Source organism: Haliotis rufescens, unplaced genomic scaffold, assembly GCF_023055435.1.
Source record: "Haliotis rufescens isolate VD_foot unplaced genomic scaffold, xgHalRufe1.0.p SCAF_2, whole genome shotgun sequence".
NCBI lineage: Eukaryota > Metazoa > Mollusca > Gastropoda > Lepetellida > Haliotidae > Haliotis > Haliotis rufescens.
In genome coordinates this window covers 49,319,899-49,345,280 of record NW_025963890.1, presented here as the reverse complement: position 1 = coordinate 49,345,280, position 25,382 = coordinate 49,319,899, and the positions used below count along the sequence as shown (strand labels likewise).

Genomic DNA, 25,382 nt, shown 5'->3' with positions numbered 1-25,382 from the left:
GTTTGGGTGTTATTTATTACAGTGTAGTCACTTAGTAACAGAGTTTACTTTATTAAAAACAAAACATGTAAAACAATACCAATTTCAATTGTGTGCTTTGGGCAAAACAATTACCTGCCTATTGCGTAAAATGAGCAAGCTGGGTGCCCATGTTGTGAAATATTAAGAGAATTATTTTTTATTCACAACTATTGCCCATTGCAGATAATTGTTTGCAAATTGCGTCCATTCGGGCTGTATTGCCCACTGCACGCATTTTGGGCAGATGCACAGATTGCGTGTAACATATACACTTTACGAGCTGTGTCAAGTATGCGGATATTGTAAGACGACACCCCTCAATTGTTATGAATACCTTTAAACGTTACGAAAAAAAATAATTCCTGTGATCTATTTAGGGACATCAAAGATTCTAAATCACACAATTCTATATCCGACTGTGACTCCATATATTTTGCAATGTCCTACTAGTGACATGCGGTGGATAACTAAACATTGCAATGCTTGCTTAACTTTCGTTAATTAGGGGTGTCCACGTAATGTTGGCTGTTGCCTCTCGTGTACTGCTACATATTCCATGTAAACTACCACTGTATCAACAAAGGCAGCCCACCAATGACTTAATAGTGTACATATACATGTTCTGTCGACAAACTACTACACATGCGCACAAAAATCCTACTAAAAGGATACACATATTTGTCAGTGCGCACATGTTATTAAAATTAGCACACAATCTATTTTCTTGATTTCACTAAACGGTATTGAGTGCGGATATGATATCTTGTTCGTATAAAGTCATTCAAATACACACAACATAATTTATCTTGTGCGTATGATATATACTAACGGAAAAAACTGTGCTTGATATCAAGTGATGTAAATGTTATGTTATTCAACGGCATAATGTTTGGTCGTTCGTCTGATCAGTGTTTTGTTGTAACAAATTCATTGACAGAACCCATACCAGGAAACAGGAGACACGCCATAAAAGGGGCTGGTGTAACAATGTTAATATAATGTTTGACCAACATTTGCTTAACACCCTATATGTGCACTTCACCTCATGCTCGTATGTATATACTGCACATAAATATATACCCCTTGCATTTTATATCACCTGTCGTAAATATTCTCAATTGGTATACAATGGTCTATCAAGTCAAATACACTACTGTGGATCTGCTGACTGCACCTTTAACCCAATACAAATACAGACATATATGTTGTAATAGGCATTTGCAATGAAGTGAGGTGCACAACCATTGTGTTAAGCATCAAATCCATAATATAAACTGCACGTATGAAATAGTTTAACTTTTTACAAATAGAAAATAGGTGTTAACTGAATGATCAGCTTGGATATTGAGACCAATAATAGCTTAATCTATAATGTATGGTTTTATTAGTTCTGAATATGTATGGAAAAGATGTCAGCCATTGATCAAACCCTCCTGTTCGGGTGTATATGTGTATGGTAGAGCGTTCAGGACCTGGCTGATGATTCTGCCTGTTGCCCATCTAGTAGGCCGCTTGGTTCTTCTGTATTGCTGTCTGGTGGGCGGACAAACCTCTGCAAAAAAGGAGGATGCTTAACAAAGTTACAGTAGCCCTTAGATTACAGTGAGTGAGTGAGTTGGGTTTAACGCCGCTTTTAACAGTATTCCAGTTATATCAAGGCGTGTCAGCTTAATCTGGGAGGAAAGCCCGACGTGATGCAGGTCTCAGACGTTTACCACTTCGGTGAAACCCATGAGCACGGGTATGGTGCTGACAAACCAAGAAACATAATCGGGGCGATCCGGGATTCGAACCCACAATCATAGGTTACTCTGCACAGCGAATCGCGTCGCCTTAGACGACTGGGCCACCCGTGTCCCCTCTTAGATTACAGCGCAGAACAACATCTGTTTCAACCTTCTTTTGTAACCACAAAGAGGCAGATATTGACATGAATGTTTACTTATTGACACACAATCAAACATATACTATTTCTCTTCATCACGCGTTTCGACGAACAATCGACACTGATTATTTTCCGTTTACGTTTTGATTCATATGGTGTTTTACGCACATTTCAGTATTGTTTTGTTAAATATATTCAAATAATATATTTAATAAAGCTTCTCTGCAGAAGATATGAACGTTTTCTAGTATTTATGGACATTGAAACAATGAAGCAATTATTATACATTTGGCATTGGATGGATATGACCGTCAATTATGTCATCGACAATGCCCTGGTCTAGCTTTCCACCAATTAGGTTTTATCTCAGTCGGTGTTGAAATACGCATTGTTTAAATAACTGATACTTGAACGTGCGACCATATCATACCTTTAAGAGCATCAGTGGTATAAACAACGGCCTTTATTCGGGGTATTTCACTGATGAGATACACAGAATAAAGACTGGCCACAAAAAGATGCTTCTTTTGGTTATTTTGTTCACGTCATATATTGTATGTTCTTGAATTATATTCCCATTTTCCTGTTTTCTATTGTATTCTTTGTCGTTTGTTGCTTTGAATATAATCACCATTTTAAATTAGGCATTATTGATTTAGTACACCAGTGAATTAATTATTATAGTTATGTTAGACCATATAGCACTAGAAATAATCTAACAATATAGTGTGTGTCAAAATTGTATAAAATAAATTATAACAACGTTTAGATATATCTAAGTTCAGCAAACAAAATATCCGTGAGCGCACATAACACTTGTTGTTTTATTCAGTTGCTCATTTATTGCTAAATTTTCAGTATTGTTAACGTAAAGCCGTTCATCACGTTCTTCATTAATATCACATATCATGTAAGATTATTTTAGTAATTGGTGACATATATATTAATATATGTGTATTCTTACTATTCGGTTTAAGTCGTATTCTGCTCGGTTGTATTGACGTAAAGCCGAGTATTATAACTTTCTTCATAAATATCAAAGATCATGTAACATATTAGTATTCTTATTATTCGGATTAATCTGTATTCTGCTAGGTTGTATTTAAGTAAAGCCTATCATTACGTTCTTCATACATGTCAAAGATCATGTACGATTATGTTCATAATTGGAAATAAATGTAGTACGTGTTTAACTGAAGAGTTATCTTATTTATTTGCAATTTCGCTATATCTCCTGTATTTCATATTAACCAAATGTAAAGTGTCTTCGCTTCATACTTTAAAATGCAACTGTTTATTGTATGATACATTGTCAGTAAAATTTATGCTTTAACTGTTAATTGATAATTCTCCGAATAAATTAATTGTCTTAGGTTGTTTTTTTTCTTATGTTTTATTATGATATGTAAATGACTGATGAGATACACCGAATAAAGACTGGCCCCTTATAGATGTTTTTCTTGGGTTTTTTAAAGTGTGCGGTTCCGAGCTAATTCCCCGACAGCACATTCTATATGTTATAATCAGTCTAGACCAAACATAAACCTTAACAGGTTATTATACGTGAAAAAGGCTCATTATATGTTCATTACCATCAGACCCTTTGTTCCATATTCTAGACGTATCTTATATTTTATTATAATATAATGAAGACTATTATTATATCGTAAACTTGCAAAGATAAGGAAACGTTTCACGCAACTATCACAGCGAGTCATTCGTTGGCCATGTAAAGGATGGTTGTGATCTGATGTTACCTACCATCATATGTTCTTCTTCAGGTTCACTTCTCCAGAAATACTTTCTCACGTAAAGGGGGTTAACACCGGCCTCGTTACAACCTGCAAGATTAAGCTCAGCAGTAAGGGGTGTCTCCCACAGCAATGTCAGTAATGAAAGGTAATAATATTTAGCAGATTAAAGATCATATGTGTGTATAGCCTGGGAACATATGGTCACATACCTGTTGCCAGACTGAGAGCAACCCCAACCACCTGCACGATGAGGAACCCAAAACACTGGTAAAGAGTGTAGGAGAGGCTGTAGAAGTAGTCGAGACCTGACCTATCAGGAAAAAATATCTTTATTAGAATAACAAGGCCGACAACTAAACACAATATAAGATGCAACCCACGGGGGACAGATAATATATAAGCCAGAGTCGCGAGGAGCTGATACCATTTATTACTCATTGGATATTTTTTGAATATATAACACCAACGCCAGAGAGAAACCAGTGTCGGTTATACGACGGAAAAGATTCCATTGGGCGACGAAAGCAAAATAACGGTGAAAACTATATAAATGGATCACGGGAAATCAGTGATGACACCAGGTGTCTGCCTGCCCTAGCGGCAACATCCGCCACTCACACTTTGCATGGAAAAACATAACTGATCAGATCAGACCTTATTTTGTTGGAACAACGTAAAATACAATCGTCTGTGACAATTACTTATCATATGTAATAACAATAAAAAGGCAGAATTTACCCAGTGAATATCTTTTGATTGTCATTAGTTGAATTCAGTGTCGTCATGGTGTATGGTTGAGAGATGTTAAAACTCGGACAGTGATCTGTAGGGGCGTGGGGGAGAGGGGGCGTCTGCCTCACCCCCGGAGAAACACTGGCACCGACCACCAGCCACGTCAGAAAGCTGAGTCCAACCAATAGTGCAGCAATGGCACTCTGGAAAGATAGGGCTAAAATATGTAAATTATATAATTAAGTTTTTATAAAACAAACAAACATATATCCACATCTCCATTCTTATCTGAAAACCAGCACACACAGTGTATTGTATTGTTTAAAAAGTATGTTACAGTAATGTAGGACATTATTTAGAGAGGATGTTGAGGATAACTTGTTGATGTAGAAGTGTAATTTCGAGCATGCTTACTCATTTGTTCGCCAAGGTTTCATTATCTGGATAGCTCCAACCATGGATGATTATCCTAATTAGAATAATGTCCAAACTTCATACAAGGCACTTATAGGTGCAATTGCATTTACAATAACATTAACATTAGACCTTCCTTTAAAAACAACTTTACATGATTTAATTCACGAAGTTCATGAACTATAAATAAAAGCGACAAAATTCAATAATAATAATAACAATAATAATGTAACATTCTTCATCTGAAACGTGGCACGGTAGAAGAGGGAGGATCAGTCAGTTTACTTGGGTAAGGAGTTATTGACCATCTCGTGGAAGGTCAGGCCTATACGTACCTAGGGATGCAGGTTAGGGACAAACTCTAGAATGCCAATATCAAGGATAAACTTCGGGCAAATGTAGGCTTTAGAAAATCTGGAGTTCAGAGCTGAATGCTCTCAATAAAGTTAAAGCCATAAATACTTATGCTGTACCCGTCCTTTCATATTCTTTTGGTGTTGTTGATTGGACGAAACAAGAAATTCTGGGTACTGACACCCTCACATGAAGAATCATGTCAGACAATAGATCCCACCACCCTCGCTCTTCCCTCAATCGCTTATATTTACCAATGATAGTGGGAGGGCGTGGTTAACGTGGAGGCTCTTCATGATAGAATTGTTTTGTGCACTTTTGCACACATTTATTTGTCTGATGATCCTCTTGTGAAGCATGTCAAGACACATGATGAAAACGAGGCATTCAACAGTTTTCTAAACGTGCAAAGGGTGTGGCACATAATCTCAATGCCAGTGTTGATTTTGTTGATGGTTCTGTACTACTGGACGGTACAGAAATGAGTGACAACCAAACGAAGTGTCATATCAAATTTGCCAAGACTTTTTCAAGGAGAGGCTTTCTGAACGACCACTGCATCGAGTTTATGTGCAGTGTCTTGAGAAGTTCAGCAACCCTGCAGAGTTCCTCGCTTGGATGAAGTCGGCTGGCCTGAAAAGTGAAACAGAAGGCTTTCTGTTTCCTGCTCAGGACCAGTCATGTCCCACTCGAAACCGTCAATGTGTGATTTTGCATCAAAATATAAATATGAAATGTAGATTATGCAATGAATTTAATGAGACTGTCTAATACATTGTCAGTTGATGCCCCGCTTTGGCACAAACATAGTATCTTAAGCGACATGATGGAATGGCTTGATCCTTTAACTCCCTCCCGTCTTCGCAATGCATGTGGTTTCTGTCCCTTTTGACACTAATTGACAAGATTGAGGAAAAACATGGCAAATATGCGGACCTCGTTTTCGAAATGTCACGCTTACATCCCAAGTACCATGTTGTCCGACTCCCCACTGTTCTCGGTGCCTTAGGTTTGGTACCTCCCAATCTGTTGACTGTCATTGGGAGAGTACCCGGGTTTGCTACCAGAAATACAGCCCTTCTGAGAATCTGGGCAATGCAGAAGACAGTGTTTGGGAGTCTTCACGTTCTCCGAAAAGTTCTGGGTGGGTTTGACTAGGCAGCGCTTCCTGGGAAGTCCCAATCGCTGTCTGGGCTGCGTATAGAGGGGGCAAGGGCAGGGACAAAGGCCCTGAGCTGATGATGAACCTAACCAGCATGACTGTGCCAGGATCACCCAAACTCTCTTTGCTGCATTTTTTGTTTTAATCTGTAATCTGTGAAAAGGGTAAGCATGTAAGAAATATAGAAAGTAGAGTCAGTTTTTACTATTCCAACTGAATTATGAGCTTGTGTTTATGAATCCATATCCAATAGTGATGCAACCAGGTGTTCGTGAAACGTGAGCGTATCCTGCCCTTACGGTGTCACCCGTCACAAATACATGCAAAGGGAAGTCAATTGTTCACCTGATGTAGAAGAGGCACATCAGACATGAACACTGATGGTGTAATGTTCCAATGATTTACTGTTCAAAGCGGCGTTAAACCCAAATCACTCACTCCATGTACCAGATTAAGTGGCATGAATTAACATCCTTGGGTGTAGTATTGTACAGGTTTTCATAATATGTTCCGCTGGATGATTATTAATTCAATAATATTGGCCTCGTAGAAAATGTAGTATTGTAATATTCAAAATTTGCCATCTCTTGTATTGAACTCCCCGTTGAATTACTTTTCATAAAGAAATCAGCCGAAAAGACGGCATATGTTCTAACTTAACATTACAAACAAGATGGAAATGAAAAAAAATTATAAGGTGCGAGATATTTGGCCAGGTCGCAAGTCATGATCAGTCAGATAAACTGATCTATAATAACATATTACCATGTATATAAGGTGCGAGATATTTGGCCAGATCGCTAGTCAGTCAGATAAACTGATCTATAATAACATATTACCAATGTATATAAGGTGCAAGATATTTGGCCAGATCGCCAGTCAGTCAGATAAACTGATCTATAATAACATATTACCAATGTATACGTACTCTTGTATTTACGAATGGGAAGAGGGCACCGAGGTAAAACAGGCTACTTGTTGGCCCAGATATGATGGAAGAAGCACTGAAATAGATCTGAAACACAATCATTCCTTAGGTTTCGGCAATAGCTGAATAATAACATTAGTAAATTAATATAACATAATATACAGTGTTGTATAAATGTTTAATTACTGAGACAGAAGCACAGCTTAAGTTGCTTTTACCTGGAGTATGGTGATGGATCTAATGGAGGACACAAAAATCGCCAGACAACAAACCAGAACTCCCCACGCCACCACTGAAGAGAAAAGTCAAGAACTAATTATCAATACACGGTCGAATTATTGTATTAATGTTTAATGTATGCCCAAGGCTGTGTGCATTTCATCTATTGTTCTAATTATACTTAACCATTTAGAAATAAAGAAACGTTTTTTTTTATATTTCCCTATGCATTGCCCTCTACTTGCTTGTTTCCTCGCTGTACTCTTTTTAAAGATATTCGAATAAACAGGTTACTTTTGATATCTATTTATTTCAAAAATTAATATACCCAATTCAGAAAAATATTATCTATATTGACTTGTTATACCTGCTACTTTGGCGACAGCAATTTGTCTAAACTCCGACATAGGAGCAAAATTGGGCTTTACAAAATCCTCCCATGTTATGTTTGCTAGAGCTGACAGTCCTGACGATATCGAGCTGAAACATGTAAAACATTGACGGTTGTTCAGTTCAGATTTACAATGAAGTCGAATAGTATCGCGTTTCATATTTTATGAAACATTTGAGATTATTCGCCGAAAGAACAGACGGCGATAGTACATCATACTACGATAAAATACGCTTTTTGAGTCCAGTACATCACAATGGGTTCCGCCACGACGCTGCTCAGTAGGTGAAGTTGGGTACGGAGTTGGGGTAGTCAAAAAGGGGAAATGACAAAACAGATTCTTTGTATTAAATTTTAATGGTTGTTTTAAAACTGTAAAACTGTACCTAGTTAAACAAAATCAAACAAGCAGATGGTTTGTTTCCACGTCCTTTTCGAATTTATAATCGAATTGTTGATATTCTCAAGAGGCCATGTTAGTAAACAGTCTTAACAAGACTATGTCAACCTACTACTCCCTGCGGGGTTACTCCAAGCATACGCAAACCATTGTGTCCGAGTCACGACAGCCACGACGTCAAAGTTGTCCGAGGCGGGCTTTTGTACCTTATGAATTATGACTGTCACTGGCCGCAGGAATGGGCAATCCTTGAGCCATGACATAATAACACTTTTGTTGTTCAGCATAGGGCATTTAGGAACACACTGCAGTCAAACAACCCGACGGCTATTGCTATTTCTGAGAAATGTTTTTCCTACCGCGACGCCATTTCGGGACAAGCCACCTTACCCAAAACGGTCGATTCACAAATGTGTTGAACGGTGTCGCACAGTTCAAGTTAACTCGGTAAGCAGTCCAGTTCATGGTTTGTAGTTTGGTTGAATCATTAGTTTCAACTTTTACAATGGAAGCAGACCCAACTGACAATAACCAGCGACACAAAACCTCGGCTATGTTTACAAGGGTTAGCTCGGTCCCCACAATGCTCTCGTTGAATGTTTAGTGTTACGTGATTAAAGTGAACCAAATTTGAATCCTACTTAACAGAGCTTTGAAAACGTGTAACTGCACAGTGTACAAAGGTAAGTTATAATGTAACCAATATTACAAAAGTTCAACATTAAAGTACACATAATTCAAAATAAGCGTTCAAAACACATATTGTTTTCAGGAAGAAGTTGACAAATAACTACCAAAGATATATGTTTTAATTTCATCGCAACCTGTTGTGCACTGTTTGGACTCACCAAGTCATTTCTTAGAAATCAGCGCTTTCTTGGCAATCGACCATGTCACCTCCTATTGTTGGGTGGCAAGTTGTAGATATAGTGAGAAAAAATACTAAACGAATTGATTTCTCCAACCAACCTTATTATTTAACTTTCTGCTATTTGTTTTAAATGTGTAAGTCTATGACTGAACAGCCGTGTGTAAGCTGCAGATGAGCCATCATTGGCCCATTACCTGTCAGTTTCAAGATTTCAGGGCATTCATCGCCAGCATAATAAAGACATGTGACAGTTGTGGCCCTGACAAAGTGGTTCGTGTATGTTTTGCATAGTTAAGCGTGTTCTGAAATGTTTTGTTTGTTTGATTGTTGTTTAACGCCGCACTCAGCAATATTCCAGCTATATGACGGTGGTCTGTAAATAATCGAGTCTGGACCAGACAATCCAGTGATTGACAACATGAGCATCGATCCACGCAATTGGGACCGATGACATGCACCAACCAAGTCAGCGAGCCTGACCACCCGATCCCGTCAGTCTCCTTTTACGGCAAGCATGGGTTGCTGAAGACCTATTCCACCCAGCATCTTCATGGGTCTGTTCTGAAATTAATTTCATCAAGTTTGGTAAGCTGTTGTGATCATGTGCCTGTACCGTGTCTGCAGTTATGTCAGGACATTTATTTATGAGATGTCGTTGCCTGTGGAAGGGAGCAGTGATTTCAATGGGCTTTCAGATCCCCTCCTGCCAAATCCTAACGTTGGTGGTTGACGGAGATGGCAATGAATATGGAGGTTTGTTGCAAACATGTTGTCATGAATGAAGTTTATTTTTAAACACTATTTTAATGTTATAGTTTACTTTCATTTTCGTTTGTTTTAGTGAGGACTATAGATGTATTCACACACACGGTTTTGGTGTTATGAGCTTAATATATATAAAAAAGGTTTCTTTAGCAAAAATGAAACCTCTTTTTAACCAATCAGAAACAGACATTCTTCAATGTCCCTAAACTACACATTTTTGTGTTTCCGTTTCTTTAAAAGTTCGACTCTTAACGAAAGCATGTAGACAATTAGTTAGAACAGCCTGTCACTAAGCCTTGTTTTCAATTTAGGGCACCAGATTTCATTTTAAAATTCGGAATCTTGAACTTTTAAAATGTCAAAGTATACTGTAATAGTGCAGGGCAAAATCATCCTTTTTTTCACTTCACATGGGAAAAGCAAACCATTTTACTAAGTTACATACTGTAAATCACGAAATTAGTGCAATCATGTGATGTTACGTGTCACATGGCCAAACTGACCTGAGAGATGCACCGAAGACTGCTGCAAGAAACAATCCCGGCATTCCCGGCAGGTTCCGGAAAATGTCGATTATCATGAAGGGCAACACCTGGGGAAGAGATACAGAATGTGAGTGAACACAGGTGTAGCAGAAGTGGATTGAGGTTTACCTTCAGCGAGGAAGTAAGGTCATAGTTATCACATCATCAGTAGAAATGCTATGATACAAGAATCAACGTAGAAATTTAGCTCACAAATTGGAATAAGGGATGTAACATGGCGATATAATGTCAAGCAACTGCTTAGAACTATTTTAGGTTATATAAGCTTTTCCTCCTTTCATCGAGAATATAGTTGGAACAAGATTGCAAGTACGGGTTGTTATGAGACTACCTTCAATTGTCATTGTAACTGAACTATGACAACATCCGAGTCGCAAGAATTTACACCATGGAGTGGAGTGTACCTGATCAGAGCTGTCGATTTGATTTGATGCAACGGGATCACATCTTTTGTAGTCATAGTAACTATATGCCACAAGTCCACTGCAGACTGTCAGAGATCCAAACGCCACAGAGCACATAAGCCAAAGCAGCATCGCCCTTCAGGAAACATATTCTTTTGTTAGTTTCTTATGCACACTAGTATTATAACATGATGTATTGTGCTTGACACCCTGTCAGTAGAAAAAATAACATCCTGACATCGACATCAATCACCGATGAGACACGAACAGAATACTATTGTATGTATGTATATAAGTAGATAGGTAGGCAGGCAGGTATGCTCGTACGTCCTACATACATACAGATAACATATAAATACACCTTGGTTAATTTTGTGACAAGGATCTGTTTGTACCTTCTGGCATGCTCGGGTGACTTTGTTGACGCAATACGTTGCAGAAATGCAGGTTTCATGAGCCACCCAAGCCCAGCAAAGACTCTAGCCACGCCTACGTTCCATACGGTATGGCGAATAGTCGGGTCAAAGTCATATCTGAAAGCAACAAGGCAAAGGTAAGGTGTCTCAATGTGAAGAATATAAGATCAGGTTAGAATTTGAAGCAAAAGCAAACCTGTTGGGACTACTATATTACTTGTGAGAGACACGGGTCGGGTGAACAGATCCACCTTGTGCTCATGAGGACGGTGAACAATGCACGTTCATATTATGATGTTCAATGTTATCTTCAAAACAATCCCGATTTCAAAAAACGTCAACTTGTATATTTCTACAGCTGCCTAGTTCGCCCTTCGAGTAAGTGAGTGAGTGAGTTAGGTTTAACGCCGCTTTTAACAATATTCCAGTTATATCACGGCGTGTCAGCTTAATGTGGGAGGAAAGCCAGAAGTGATGCAGGTCTAAGACGTTTACCACTTCGGTCAAACCCACGGGCAAGGGTATGGTGCTGACAAACCTGGAAACAAAATTGGGGCGAACCGGGATTCGCCTTCCAGTAAGACACATAATTACATAACATTGATTCACTGACTAGTTTCTATTGTGGATCACACTGCACAGACGGGTACCCCATTACGAACATCTTGCATCCCTCCTCTCTTGTAGTAACGTGAAGGGAGTCAAGCTCCCTGCTTCTATTATCCTGTTGCAACACTCCTATCCTGTACTCACATAAAGGTCAGAAGAGCACAAGCCGCTACGGTGATGCAAACCTCTTGATTCTATTCACCTTTGTACTCACATGAAGGTTAATCTGCCACTGTCTGCAGCAGCATCACAGACCTTCTGTATGCCTCCAGTGTCGATTGTTCCCTGTTATCAAATATCGATAAAACAACGATTTGTCACATCTAATCGACAGTGTCATATCAGTGATAAATTTCGAACACAGTAGGTGTTTCTCCATTCTACAATGACGACAAGAATGGTGTTAAAACGGTATTTTGGAATGAGTCAGTATATATGGGTCCATGAGATATTATAATGTTACGAATAGGGATCACAGGTCGTGATAAATGCAACAATTATTACTCAAGTTAAGATTATTTAAATTAATTCTTGACTTTTCCAAAATAATGGTTTTTGAAAGAGGAATTGATGAAAGAACCCTCCATTGAAATATATCGTAACCTGTTGCATATTTTCATTGCTTAGGCTAACTCATTTATTGGAAATCAACATGACATCTCTTGAAATTGTGAAAACAATGCTCAACGAATTTCTCCAACAAACTTTATATAATAACGGGACTTGAGTTATTTTTTTATATACTGATGTAGCAGCTTGTTTGAAATGTCTCCCCAACAATAATATATATTACAAATAACTATCTGTCCACCCTAAACGTCGATCTGGCTAAACTTGAATCAGGCTATGCGGTCCATGTCTGCTGAACTTGTTGTTCATGGCAACAGTCCTGTTTATAAGTTGCATTAATCAAGAGGACAGTCCCAATCTGAAGTTGGTGATCAACCTTAACCTGATGATGTACTGTGAAAATGAGCCTACTGGCATAACGATTGGCAAGGAAAACACCCTGAAGTATTGCTAAATGCCAATGTATTTAGCTTCAAACGACGACACGAGAGAGAATGCTCATTTTTAGCGACCAATGGTTATGTGAAACTTACACAGTTTTACTTAATAGTGTCTATTATGAAATTGACCCCTAGGTATTCGAATGATAAATATTTGCAGTTTGTTTCAGAACAGCATTCTATTTAACAAGAGATGACAAAATGATGCCCTGATTTGGCGAGACAAATACATGTTGCTGCAAATCTCACCTTTATTGTGACTGTTAGCACTCCAATAATCATAAGTACATACTGGATGACATCTGTCCATATCACAGCTTTCAGACCACCCTGATAACACAACAAAGAATATTGTACAGCAGTCAGTCAGTCACAATATAATTTAGGTCGTAAATATTGCTACATAACTACTCATCAACAACTTCTTACTATCTTTACACTATTGGTGAATGTAATAAAAGCCAATCAGCGTGGGGGCTTCTTAATTCTCTGAACGCGTGTTCGAAGTATTCAGATCAGCATTCCGAATGTAATTAAATGCATCCACTTAATTATGTTGTGGATATTTGATACATCATGTCGTTTCTGAGTGACACAGCATCTACACTCATAAGGGTGTAGCATCAAAGGAATAGTTGTGTCATGTGTTGGTTTTCTTGTGTACAAATCAAAACTTCCGAATCATGGTAGCAAAGAAATGAAGCCGAATATGACAGCTGAGCATCTCAAGAACCCACGCACCTTTCATTTAGATTAGGAGGCCACAGTTCGCTAATGGTTCTCCTGACTCGACATGCTATGAGGTGTCGCCAGATCTTCACATCAGGGTAAAAGATCTGATTTTAATGAGATGTATTCTCCATGCAAACGCATTTCACTTCGCTCACTATCGTGTCATGACATAATAAAGGGATAACTCACTATAGCAGTGTAGAGAACAGCTGCCACTGACGTCACTAATATTGAATGAGTCGTAGAGATGCCTGTCACTGAGAAGTATAAACAGTATAATAATGTCCTGCGCAAAACTGTAGGTACATCAATGGTTTGTTTTATATGTGTTTTCTCTTGTTCAACGCAAAACTCATCAATATTCCTGTAACATGATTGTGGTCTGTAAATTTACTAGTCTGGACAAGACATTCTAGTGATTGACACCATGAGCATCGATCCACACAATTGAGATACGGTGACGTGCATCAACCATGTCAAGAGGTATGACCACCCGATCCATTGAATCATATCTCTCAAGAAACATGGGTTGCTGTGGACCTATGTTCATACACGGGATCCCTGTACAGCAACTCAAACCCTAAATTATAATGGTTCTCATTTCAGGGGTTAATGCACAATGTACTGTATGATGAGGCCCATTTCATTGTTGCATTAGGGAATAGACACCTCATATAGACAAGACATTTTGCAGCTGCATCAACGAGATTTGTGTTTTCAAATTTTGAGCTTTGCTTTATAAGGTGTTATACAAAGAAATACACACACATCAAATTCCTAGACAAAAAGATGCGGTACAAGTAAAGAGCGGTGTGGTGTTATTTTTTTGTAGATATAAGGGAGACATGTACAGGACTCATGTGCAGTAGAAGTGTTGTATAGATTGCCAGGTGTCAGTAGAACGAGTGATAGTGCACCTCAGCATGTACAAAGCAGGTCTAGATAACATGCTACTGAATGGCAAATCCCAAACGGGTCAATACAACTGTCAAACAGTTTTGGTAACATAATAGTACACAGTTCAGTTTGGCGACGCGTACTTCTGTGTTGTGTTGAACACGCTGGATGTGTAAACTAGTGTAGGTGTTATACATGCGTAAAGTGGAGTTGAAAGGTGGCATATGTATGGTGAAATCACTGTGTCCATAGGATACATGTGATAGTGCTGTGTGTGTAGAACAGGCTTTGAAATATTATAGTGCAGTACAATTGAAGATGATGAAAAGAACAGAGCGATAACCTTCCTGGATTAAGACATGACGTGTGAAGTTGTGATATCGTGAGGTTTGAATGGAATATAGCTGCAGTGAAGCTGTTGTTCATGTATTAAGTCAAACCAGAGTGTTTTCAGTGCAAATACGAATGTGTGGAACAACTGTCATCTGGTTAGGTAAATATGTGGTACAGGTCAGAAACAACTGTCATGCTGGAATGGTAGGTATGTGGTAGAATTGTGACACAGGTGTTGTAGGCACATGACACAATGCTAGCACTTGCGAAAAGAACGCATAATAGTATTATGTGTGAATACATTCATTGATTTCCTACCAGCACGCAGCGCGAGGCCTTGTCCTAAAAGAACGATGCACAGGTAGAAAATCTGAAAATAGCAATGAACAATAAAGCAAACGATAACCCAAACAGGTAAGTCATTGACTAAAGCTGTAAATATATACAAACTTCTATAACGGATATACAAGATGTTTTTACTGATATATACATGGTCGCTTCCATTTTCACTTATAAGTCGAATTGAGCACTTACCAGAACTTCATTTTGAAGAAGTGCAAATCTTAAATTACTCCCTGTGGTGTTAAGGATACCCCCAAATGGCACAGTTGGTCATAATCTGGGGGAAACGGGGCTTTGATCCCTCGATGATTGATAATAGATTTTACTCAGAGGTAAAACTGATTAGTGACGCGCCCATATGGGTCTTACATTCTGTACACAAGATGCTACCGTCGCGATCAGGCGGAGAGCTTTGGATTTGAAGCGACCCTCGAGATACTGGAAGAGAGATTTAAAATGAAAATATGTTCATACATTTAGTCTGAACAACAAATTAAAATACATAACATTGTTAACAATATCACCAATATTTTCAAATACAGTTGGTGGCATATTTTACTACCGACGTACAATGTACTATGTTTGGTATTTTCAAGCGAAAATTATTTCTACACCAAGTATGCACAGCTGTGGTAAATGTAAATGAATATTCGATGTTTTTACCTGCAATAGAATAAAGAATGGGTATCAATCATTAGTCCACATGGTATTGGATACTACACTATTTGTGATTTTTTGGAGGATTGTAAGCTACCATAGTTTCATTCACTCTATTTATTACCTTACATGCAATTTGAATCCTGTAATATTTATTATGGGTTTTTTTAACTTACAAAATACTGAACATGTTTCTAACATGCTACAATGTCTGTGCAAATCATAGAGATTCGTTAAGTGTTATCATCAAGGCATAAAACCAGTTAAGGTTAAGATCCAGCACATAAAAATCGTCGCCACAAAAACCGATAATGGTCCGATATCAAACATATCCTGTTCTAACAGGTTGTCGGCAGCATAAATACATGCATCGATATGTAGGCTATGTATTATATCGATCTACTGATGCGCACGGTTTACGTTTATGTGTGATATGCCTTGTTAAATTCTATGGTATGTTATGGAAGTAGATACCTATATTAGTATTCTTATTTTGATCAGTCAGACTCAGGCATTCTTTAGTGTCATTGTAGTTTATACTTTAAACTCACCTTATATATAAAATCAAAAAAATATAGATAAAAAACCGTGCATCTTAATGAAACCGTGCCTCATGTTTTACACACCAAAAACAAGGAAATACAGTGAGATCAAGCAGTGTGTCAGTTTTGATCAATTATGTATTCTTACCTCAAATGGGCTTGAGATATTGAGTCTCTTTAAAAGGGTCAACAGGAGGAACATTTCCAGGAGCTGTCCCACGGAGAACGCAATCTCACTGAAAATCCACATGATGCCGTGACTGTACGCCTCTGCTGATACTCCAAGCATGGTAATGGTCGACGTGAACGTCGCAATCAACGACAACGCGACTGGGAAGAAGGTCATTGAGCGTCCAGCCAAAAGGTACTCCTCCAGTTTACCATGCCTGCCGACTATGGCGTGGTATATGCCAATACTCACCGAGACGGCCACCATGACACCAAACACTGTGTAATCCCATTGTCCAAACTTGTGTGAATCCATTCGTGCTTTGAACAAATAAGAGTTATGTCAACGTTGCATATTTAACTTTCTCTCGCGAATCTTTGATTTAGTTATAGCATGAAGGAGACAAATGTGACTTCAGAATATTTATACAAGATTTAAAAGGAAACTTATCGTATTTTTGCAAACAGAAACTCCAAATCAAATATTTCCGTTTCTTTCCACTGGGGGGCACGGGTGATGAGTTTTAAAAACGGATATTGAACAGAGAACTTAAGATACTGAACAAACAAAAGCATGGTTTCCGGTTTCTAGGCTGTGTGGTCCAAGAACCCCTCTACCCCTCTATACCAGTTCATTGCAGGTGTATACAGTTCCATAATTGCGTTACAGGGACCCCACGGGTATATGACCATCTTTGTGGTCTAGTGGACAAGAGTCTCCCCGAAAATCGGAATGTCGATGGTTCGATCCCAGCCCGCGTTATACCACAATACCGGTAGTACAATGAAACCGGCGTGCGTGCGTAGGGACTGGCGTTTCTCGGTCTATGTGGTGTCTTTGTGTTAATGAGCTGGTGCCCCTAGATTTAATGCTTTGATGATAAGATGTTCTGAGATAGTTTTAGACGCTAGATACTGTATGTCTTGTTGAGGATTGTGTTTTTTTATACCTGGTCCATCCAATATCATACTGACTAGAGCCTTCAAAGAAGCAGGCAAAGACTGACAGTCAGAGGGAAATGCTCCCTTGAATGTTTGTTTCACATCTGCGGATAATTGTTCTGCGCTAGTTTGCATTAATGATTCAGAATCAAAATTTTGACTGAAGAAAGGTTTCAGTGCTGGTCCAATATCTTTATCAAATTCCAATATAACATTTGTGCCTTGCCTGTGAGCTCTAAGATCGGAATTTCTGACAAGATTCGATTCCAGGCTTGTTGTTTGTACAGTTAAAGAATTTATTTGTTTGTTTGTTGTTTAACGCCGCACTTAGCAATATTCCAGCTACATGGAGGCGGTCTGTAAATAATCGAGTCTGGACCAGACAATCCAGTGCTTGACATCATGAGCATCAATCCACGCAATTGGGGTACGATGACATGCATCAACCTATTCAGCGAGCCTGACAACCCGATCCCGTTAGTCACCTCCTCCGGCAAGCATGGGTTGCTGAAGACCCCGGATCTTCACAGGTAGTTGGTTTTGTTTAAACAAGTTCATGCAATCAAAAGATTCCCCAGATCTCTCGTACAGACCTTGCTTCCAATTAATGACATTCAGGAAAACATAAGTTGAAATTGTTTTAAAGCTAAATTTAATTAAAATGATTGAAATGAGCATATGATACTGATATTGTGAACAAACATTTGACAATATCGGAAGATTAAGTCATTTTGGCAGCTATCATGGATTTTCGACCACCAGGGGGCGCTGCTGAGGTGGATCCATATCCAAAAATGTTTGGAATGGTTCAATGTATAAGTTTGGTGCTTTTAACCCAAAACACACAGTTTTCGCCTTTACCTCCCCACTATATTCAAAGCCAAACTATTTTAGCGGCGGTCCACGGATGTCAAATGTGCTAAATATCACAATAGGCAGCACAATATAGATGTTTTGTGCAACATACATTTAAAATTCCGAATTCCAATAGACCAAACTGATATTATCAATATGGCAACCATGTTTAGATTTATCAGAATAATCTTAGCAGCTTTTAGAGTCACCATTGCAGAGATCATATACACAACATTGCAGCTTAAACAATCCAGAGGGTTTGAACCATACAGTGTTACTTACTGACCGTCCGTATCTTGGTAACACATCACGCTAAAAGCTATAATTTGGGTGTGTTTGCATATACATTACATACTGTGCATGACATACATTAATAATAAGTGGGAAAACGTGAAATTTTCAATTTGGCTGCCATCAGAACTGAAATTATTAGATATTAGGTCAACCTGTTTAAATACCATTTCCACTTAGCTGAAACGAGATGTTTGTGGTCACACGTATATACTTACCCGCAGTAGAGTGTACCGTCAGCGGAAATAACAGTACTATTCATAAATACATAGCTGCACAAGCTAGAGTCTAGAATTTAAGACCACTCTCTGACAGCTTTTCCACTATTGTATAGGGAAAGTATGCACACCACGGACACAAGTTTACAAGTTGTTACACGTAGCATACGAGGATGAAGCCGCCGGCAGCAGTGGAGGTGAGGCGGGGCTGTCAAAACTGTCCAATTGGAATTGGAATGGGACTCACCCATTTGAAATTGGGTGCCCGTGAGTAGTTTGTCTAACGTGAGAGGCTTATTCATTGCTTTGTTAGGTGATGTTTATAACGTGTATTTTTATCAAGCAATTTCATTTTGGCATTATTTCTATTTATAGCAAATAATATCAAAATTAAAAAGGCTGTAACTGTGTAAATTCATGGTTGTGACAACCTTGAACAGTTGAAAATGTAGTTGTTTTTTAGCGTAGCTTGACTTGTTTGTTAGTCTTTATGAGTAAAGTTAATATTATACTTGTTCAGATCATGTCATTCTTCTTGTCTCGATGGCAACACTTGAAGTTGATATATATATATATATATATATATATATATATATATATATATATATGTATATGTATATGTATATGTTTATATGTATATATATGTATGTACATGTAAGAACAACAAAATTAATAAGATAACAAAAGGTGGAAAATAACTATGGGTAGAAGCTAACAAAGGAAGCCAACAGATGATTGGCGCTGATAGGTGATAAGTAATAAACAATGGAAGCCAACACTTAAGTTATCATAGATAAGTAATGGACGGGGGCAAACGGGGGGGGGGGGGGGGGGGGGGGGGGGCAATTAGCACTAATAGGTGAAAGACTAGCAAAGGGCAGATTGAAGCCAGCTAGGTAATTAGCCCCAACAAAGTTCAAAGCAAGCAAAAAGTCCTAAGCACCTGCTCCCGGTCATGGCTGGCTGGTGTCTCCTTATGTCAATGACTTCTTCTAGTTTTCTTTGTCACCAGTTGTTGTTGTTGCTGACAGGACTTTGGTGACTTCCCACATGATGGTATGGTTTTTGTTCTTTAACCAACAACAACTAATGGTGGCAAAGAAGTTGACCTTTCTAACTGATACTCATAGAGTCACTCTTCTGTCTCAACTCACGTGGAATAGATTGTGGATATAGGGCTCTGATGCCGCTTTCTCAATGCTGCTTTCGAAACAATAGGCCACCGTAGGTAACATAATCGGATAGAATTCAATATGGGAATCAGAGGAACAGATCTTGACTATCCACATTGATGGTCTATCAGCAGGTGACTTGGCCCCGACGTTTGAGGTTCCGCAGGGTTTTAGGGCCTGTACAAGTATACTAAGCCTCTGTGGCAATTAATTGAGCAACACAATCCTCATCGTCATTATTAATATTCAGTCCTTCAACAGCTACAGAAGCGGCCGCGCAAAGCTTAGTGTTTAGAAGAACTTCGAAATTGGCACCACGTGCTACATCTATCAACCACACCATCACTGTTAACTCTCGGAGTGATTCTCGACACTTAACTTGACTCCGATAAATATACTGAACAAGAAAAGCTCCTGTGACACTGAATAAGATTTAATGCAAAGTTATGTTTTTTACTAAATCTGAAACAATTTCGGTTTGCAACAGATAAAAGACTCCTGTAAGTGTTCAAATGGTTTAATTTGCCAAACTGATTTCAGAAAATAAGTGATTTCATAAAAAAAAACATGAACATGTCAAAATGTCAATTTACAAATCAATAGCGTGTGTCCGCCTCTGGTTGCGATGCACGCAGCACATCTTCGTCTCATGGAATGGACCAGGCGTCGCACAAAGTCCTGTGTGATATCTGTCCATCTCTGCTGGAGCATGTTTCGAAGGTCCTGGAGTGTCTGCAGAGCAAGTGGCTGACGTCGAAGGCGCCGATCCATCTCATCCCACATGTGCTCGATTGGTGAGAGATCAGGGGAGCGAGCCGGTCAGGGGATGACATTCACGTTGTTTTGTTGAAGAGACTCCTGAACAAGTCGAGCAATATGAGCCCGGGCGTTGTCATGTTGAAAGGTAATGCCTGGGCCATGACGACGCAAAAACGGTAGAACAACAGGGCCGATGATCTCGTCGCGGTAGCGCTGTCCATTAAGATTTCCCTCTACCACTATCAAACGGATCCTGTCTTGCTGTAATCCCACTCCATACCATAACGCTGCCATCCCCCGAACCGATCTTCTTCCACGACACAATGATTGACGTAACGTTCACCTCGACGTCGGTACACTCGAATCCGTCCATCTCTGTGGCTGAGGTGAAAACGAGACTCGTCAGTGAATAGAACCTTTTCCCACTGCATGGCCGTCCAGCGTAGACGCTGTCTGCACCACTGTAGACGTGCTTGACGGTGGTTTCCTGTCAAAATGGGACGTCTGGCGGGTCTTCTTGCGACAATCCCTGCACATCTGAGGCGGCGACGTACGGTTTGTTAAGATATTCGTCGAAGGCCAGGGATGCTTCTTTCAGTCACTGTTGCTGGCTGGAATCGATTTCGTATGTGTGTTGTTCGAATCCAGTTGTCTTGTCAATTATTGGTTACGCGTGGCCTGCCACTCCGAGGATGGTCTCTGACTGCATTAGTCTGTTGCCAACGTTGCCGTAAACACCAAGTGGTGTTTCTGTTGAAATTGTCTTGCAACATCACGTTGACTCGATCCTGCTTCAAGCATACCAATGGCTCGCAGACGCTCATTTTCGGACAGGCGTGGCATTTGTTGAATAATTGCGGTGGTTGTTGTCAGGACGGTGTTTAACAATGCATATGGAATTCCGTCAACGCACATGTTTTCATACCCATTCTTCTTGGGTAGTGAAATGCATAGGGCTTGCATAAAAGTCAACTTTTGCATGGAATGCATGCTTTTCTGTAGCAGTTGCGTTTTTATGACTTGATTCCATACATGTGTTTCAATATTGAAAACCGAACTTTACTTGTTTGAAAAATACACTACAATATTGGTGTAACATGAACTTTTGTTGTTGAGTATATGTCAACCACATCTCAAATGTTTGCTTCTTGCAATTCCAGAATATCCTATATGTTATATAGTTTCTCAGAAAAGACGCAATCAAAGTAGTTTAAGCCTTGGCGATGTCCCGAGTTGACAACTGCAATGTTCTGCTGAACGGCGCCCCAACAGCTGCCAGAGTTTTCTCGCTATGCCGAAAACGCGAGCACAAAACAGAGATACTTCGACACCTAAATTGGCTACCAGTCCCATCCGGGATCACAATGAAACCCTGTACATCACCAGCAGTGTATCACTGGTACCGCCCCAGATTGCCAGTGTCACTTGATTGTTTCATACAAACCAGCAAGATCACTTTCTTCTCAAGAAATTCGCCTCCTAACTGTACCTGTTCTGAAGTGAACACGCTACGGAGAAAAGTCCTCGCATATACCTGGTGTCACCACAATTTTCAGTCATCAATTCATAATTTTCACCACTATTGTGCCTTTTACGCCCAATGGAATTTGTTTCCGCAGATTACTGATACTGACTAATCTCCTAGACTTGAACTGGGTTGATGTTTCTGTCATACAATTCATACTTCACTCTGTAGCATATATCAAATTTGCTGAATCTTCTACAAATATAATTATTCGACGACACAAATCGTAAGTTCCGACAATGAAAATCTCCCAATGAGCAATGGCTAGTTCTAGAACAGATCATTTCCCCCGTTACTGAGTGTAAATAGACATTGATTTGTCTTTATGCATATACCTAAATATGAAACAGATGAGGCGGTCTCATTTGTCTCTTTTTATTTCGAGGTCGGGTGGGTAAATCAGTGGAAGGGATTTGGCTATTTGATCGTTATTGAACGATGTCAAATCATCGATATACCTGACGCTTAAGCCAGATTATCTTGCTTTGACTTTGCCCATTCGAGCAGAAATTCCGATTCATGTGCATAAAGAAACAGTGAGTGAGAATGGTTTTACGCCGCTTTTAGCAATATTCCAGCAATATCACGGCGGGGGACACCAGAAATGGGCTTCACACATTGTACCCATGTCGGGAATCGAACCCGGGTCTTCTGCGTGACGAGCGAACGCTTTAACCACTAGGCTACCCGACCGCCCCTAAAGAAACAGAAGAAGGGGAGCACAATTGGTGCCCACGGGGATACCAACTTCAGGCTACATGTCGTACCCAACACATTACGCAGAAGTCCATCATTTCCCATATTTCTTTCTCAGTAAACTTCAGTTGGCATTAAGACATTTATGTATATTTTACTTATTTTTCTCCGTATTGGTATGAACACCCACAGAGTGAATGGAAGATGGCAAAATAAAATATAATCCAAGTCATAAAAGACATTCTATCCAATGTCGATATGACGGAGGAAGAAAGTGACTCTGAATCTGATAATGATGTTGATGAAATGAGTGACCAGGACTACCAATAGGAGAAAAAAGCATTTCTTTAATTGTTGGACGTTGTTAGTCCTTATTGCTTGTACACATGTCATCAACCAACTTTAAAACATATTAGTTTTAAAGCATGTGCTTTGAATAAAACTACTTTTATCATGGAACACACATTTGTTTGTTTGTTTGTTTGTTTGTTTGTTTGTTTGTTTGTTATATATATCTTTCCATTCGCATGTTATATTTGTTAAAATATAGAGATTTATAAATGTGTGAAATCAGTGTGCGAGCTTAGCCTCAATTTTGTAATTGATATCTTTTCCCGTAAAAACCAAGCCTCGTTCTCAAGTGCGACCTACAAACAGTAAATACAATTTGCTAGCAGATGACATATTCACTCTATAGTCTCTGTCAACTGGAGTTTTTAAACAGAGGTTTCTACTGAAACAACTTTTTTGTACTTTTATTAGCTTTCCATGTTACAAAATATATTCACTTGATATTAATGCTTTTCACCTGGATAATAAGGTTTATTCATTTCATGATGAGGATCATCTTTTTTTAAATTGTCCCAACTGTATGCATACCTGACAAGGACGACATTGGCTACCATTATGTAACGATGTCTTACATTTTTCTCAGGTGGAATGCCATTATTTTTTCTTTTGTTTCTATTTTTTCTGACTTGTTGGATGGCATAAAAGCACATATATTCACAAGATGCAAAATTCTACTAGCGTTTAAACTTCTATATAATATTATTGCATACACAAGCCTTATTGGTATAAATGTACTCTTGATATTTTCCACTTGAAAATTCATTAGTTATAGAGGTGCCAGAATTCCAATATGTTCATACCTTTCTTGACAAATCTCCAGTGGTGTCACTTGGAAGTCGCATCATGATAAATAGTTAGTAAGAGACTGGTATTCCAAGTGAGTTCCAAGAAAATAACAGTTGAAACACACAATTTAGCCATGACCGAGCATAAAAATGCAATAGCCAAGGTATAATCCAAAAGTAATCGTCCACCACAACAGTAAAAGAAGTATACTGCTACAGCAGACGATAGGTTTGAGCCAATCATTTTACTGATAGAGGTCACGTGACTAAAATCTTGACAACTTCCGGTGGTGTGAAGGGTTACTTTCCCTAATTAAAACTAACAAACCAATACATATTTGAGATTTAAGTTCTGATTTATTTAAGCGCAAATGTCTGTTCAGTGTGATAACACTGACAAACTATGTCCAGACAGCTTAAGACAGAAAGAACCAAATGTCAAACACCACAACCTGTAAACCATCAGTTTAGACCCCTGACACACAAATTAGTCCCTCAATGACATATCAGTCAACTCAAATTTAAACAAACGGTGTTAAACTGCCCTAAAGTAACATATCTGTCACTAGAATGTGATGCTATCAGTAAGATGCCAGATTTATTTATGTTTCTGGCCGCTCTGTGTGGGACTTCTTGGTCACTTCGAGGGAGAAACTGGGGACTGTCTTTTATCCAATTAAAAACATGTTTACATTTGTAGCTCCTCCTGTTTTAAGTTGGATATAGTAAGCTTAGTGATCAGTGATTGCAGGAAACATAGGAATTGGCCCCTCCTCCCTTTAAGATAGATGGAACCCATATTTTTGTGAATGACTTCTACCCTGTGAGAGAATATTTTGAGGTCACGTGACTTCAATAAACATGTTCTCACAGCCTCTACAGTGCATGGATGGGTTATATTTAGGTATTATTTTGGTAAATTGACATATGTGGAAATGGGAAATATATGAAAACATTACATGTACATATAGGATTTGTAATAAAAGGTTTATATGAGGTAGGTGTAGAGCCCAGGATTTTTCACTTCCTGTGACAGGGGCTGTGACGTCACTATGGGGCCTTTAGCATTGAATCTATTTATAACCTGTGTGAAAGCGAGGCTTGGTTTTCATCTATAAGCGGTAACATAGCCTGAGCTCGCACACTGAATAGTATGGCGCCGGGCTATTTGGAAACGAAAATCTACAAAATGGTGAAACATGTGTTTCAACACGGCTGACCCCCAACGAGACAAGTC

At 39.0% G+C, this 25,382-nt stretch overlaps 1 protein-coding gene across 2 annotated transcripts in view; it reads right to left on the bottom strand.

The window, feature by feature from the left end:
• Nucleotides 1-26: 26 nt before the first annotated feature.
• LOC124146292 (sodium-coupled monocarboxylate transporter 2-like) overlaps nucleotides 27-25,382 on the bottom strand; it is a 40,270-nt gene continuing 14,914 nt past the window's right edge. For both annotated transcript variants that reach the window (XM_046516528.2, XM_046516527.2), the window contains exons 2-17: nucleotides 16,532-16,872; nucleotides 15,554-15,622; nucleotides 15,161-15,212; nucleotides 13,802-13,869; nucleotides 13,130-13,210; nucleotides 12,085-12,155; nucleotides 11,241-11,378; nucleotides 10,846-10,981; nucleotides 10,400-10,488; nucleotides 7,837-7,949; nucleotides 7,469-7,542; nucleotides 7,251-7,337; nucleotides 4,399-4,595; nucleotides 3,870-3,970; nucleotides 3,668-3,747; nucleotides 27-1,573 (exon numbers count right to left, since the gene is read on the bottom strand). In XM_046516528.2, coding sequence (XP_046372484.2) covers nucleotides 1,487-1,573; nucleotides 3,668-3,747; nucleotides 3,870-3,970; nucleotides 4,399-4,595; nucleotides 7,251-7,337; nucleotides 7,469-7,542; nucleotides 7,837-7,949; nucleotides 10,400-10,488; nucleotides 10,846-10,981; nucleotides 11,241-11,378; nucleotides 12,085-12,155; nucleotides 13,130-13,210; nucleotides 13,802-13,869; nucleotides 15,161-15,212; nucleotides 15,554-15,622; nucleotides 16,532-16,867 — 1,779 coding nt within the window. In that variant the 5' untranslated portion in view covers nucleotides 16,868-16,872 and the 3' untranslated portion in view covers nucleotides 27-1,486. The remainder of the gene's footprint in view (nucleotides 1,574-3,667; nucleotides 3,748-3,869; nucleotides 3,971-4,398; nucleotides 4,596-7,250; nucleotides 7,338-7,468; nucleotides 7,543-7,836; nucleotides 7,950-10,399; nucleotides 10,489-10,845; nucleotides 10,982-11,240; nucleotides 11,379-12,084; nucleotides 12,156-13,129; nucleotides 13,211-13,801; nucleotides 13,870-15,160; nucleotides 15,213-15,553; nucleotides 15,623-16,531; nucleotides 16,873-25,382) is intronic.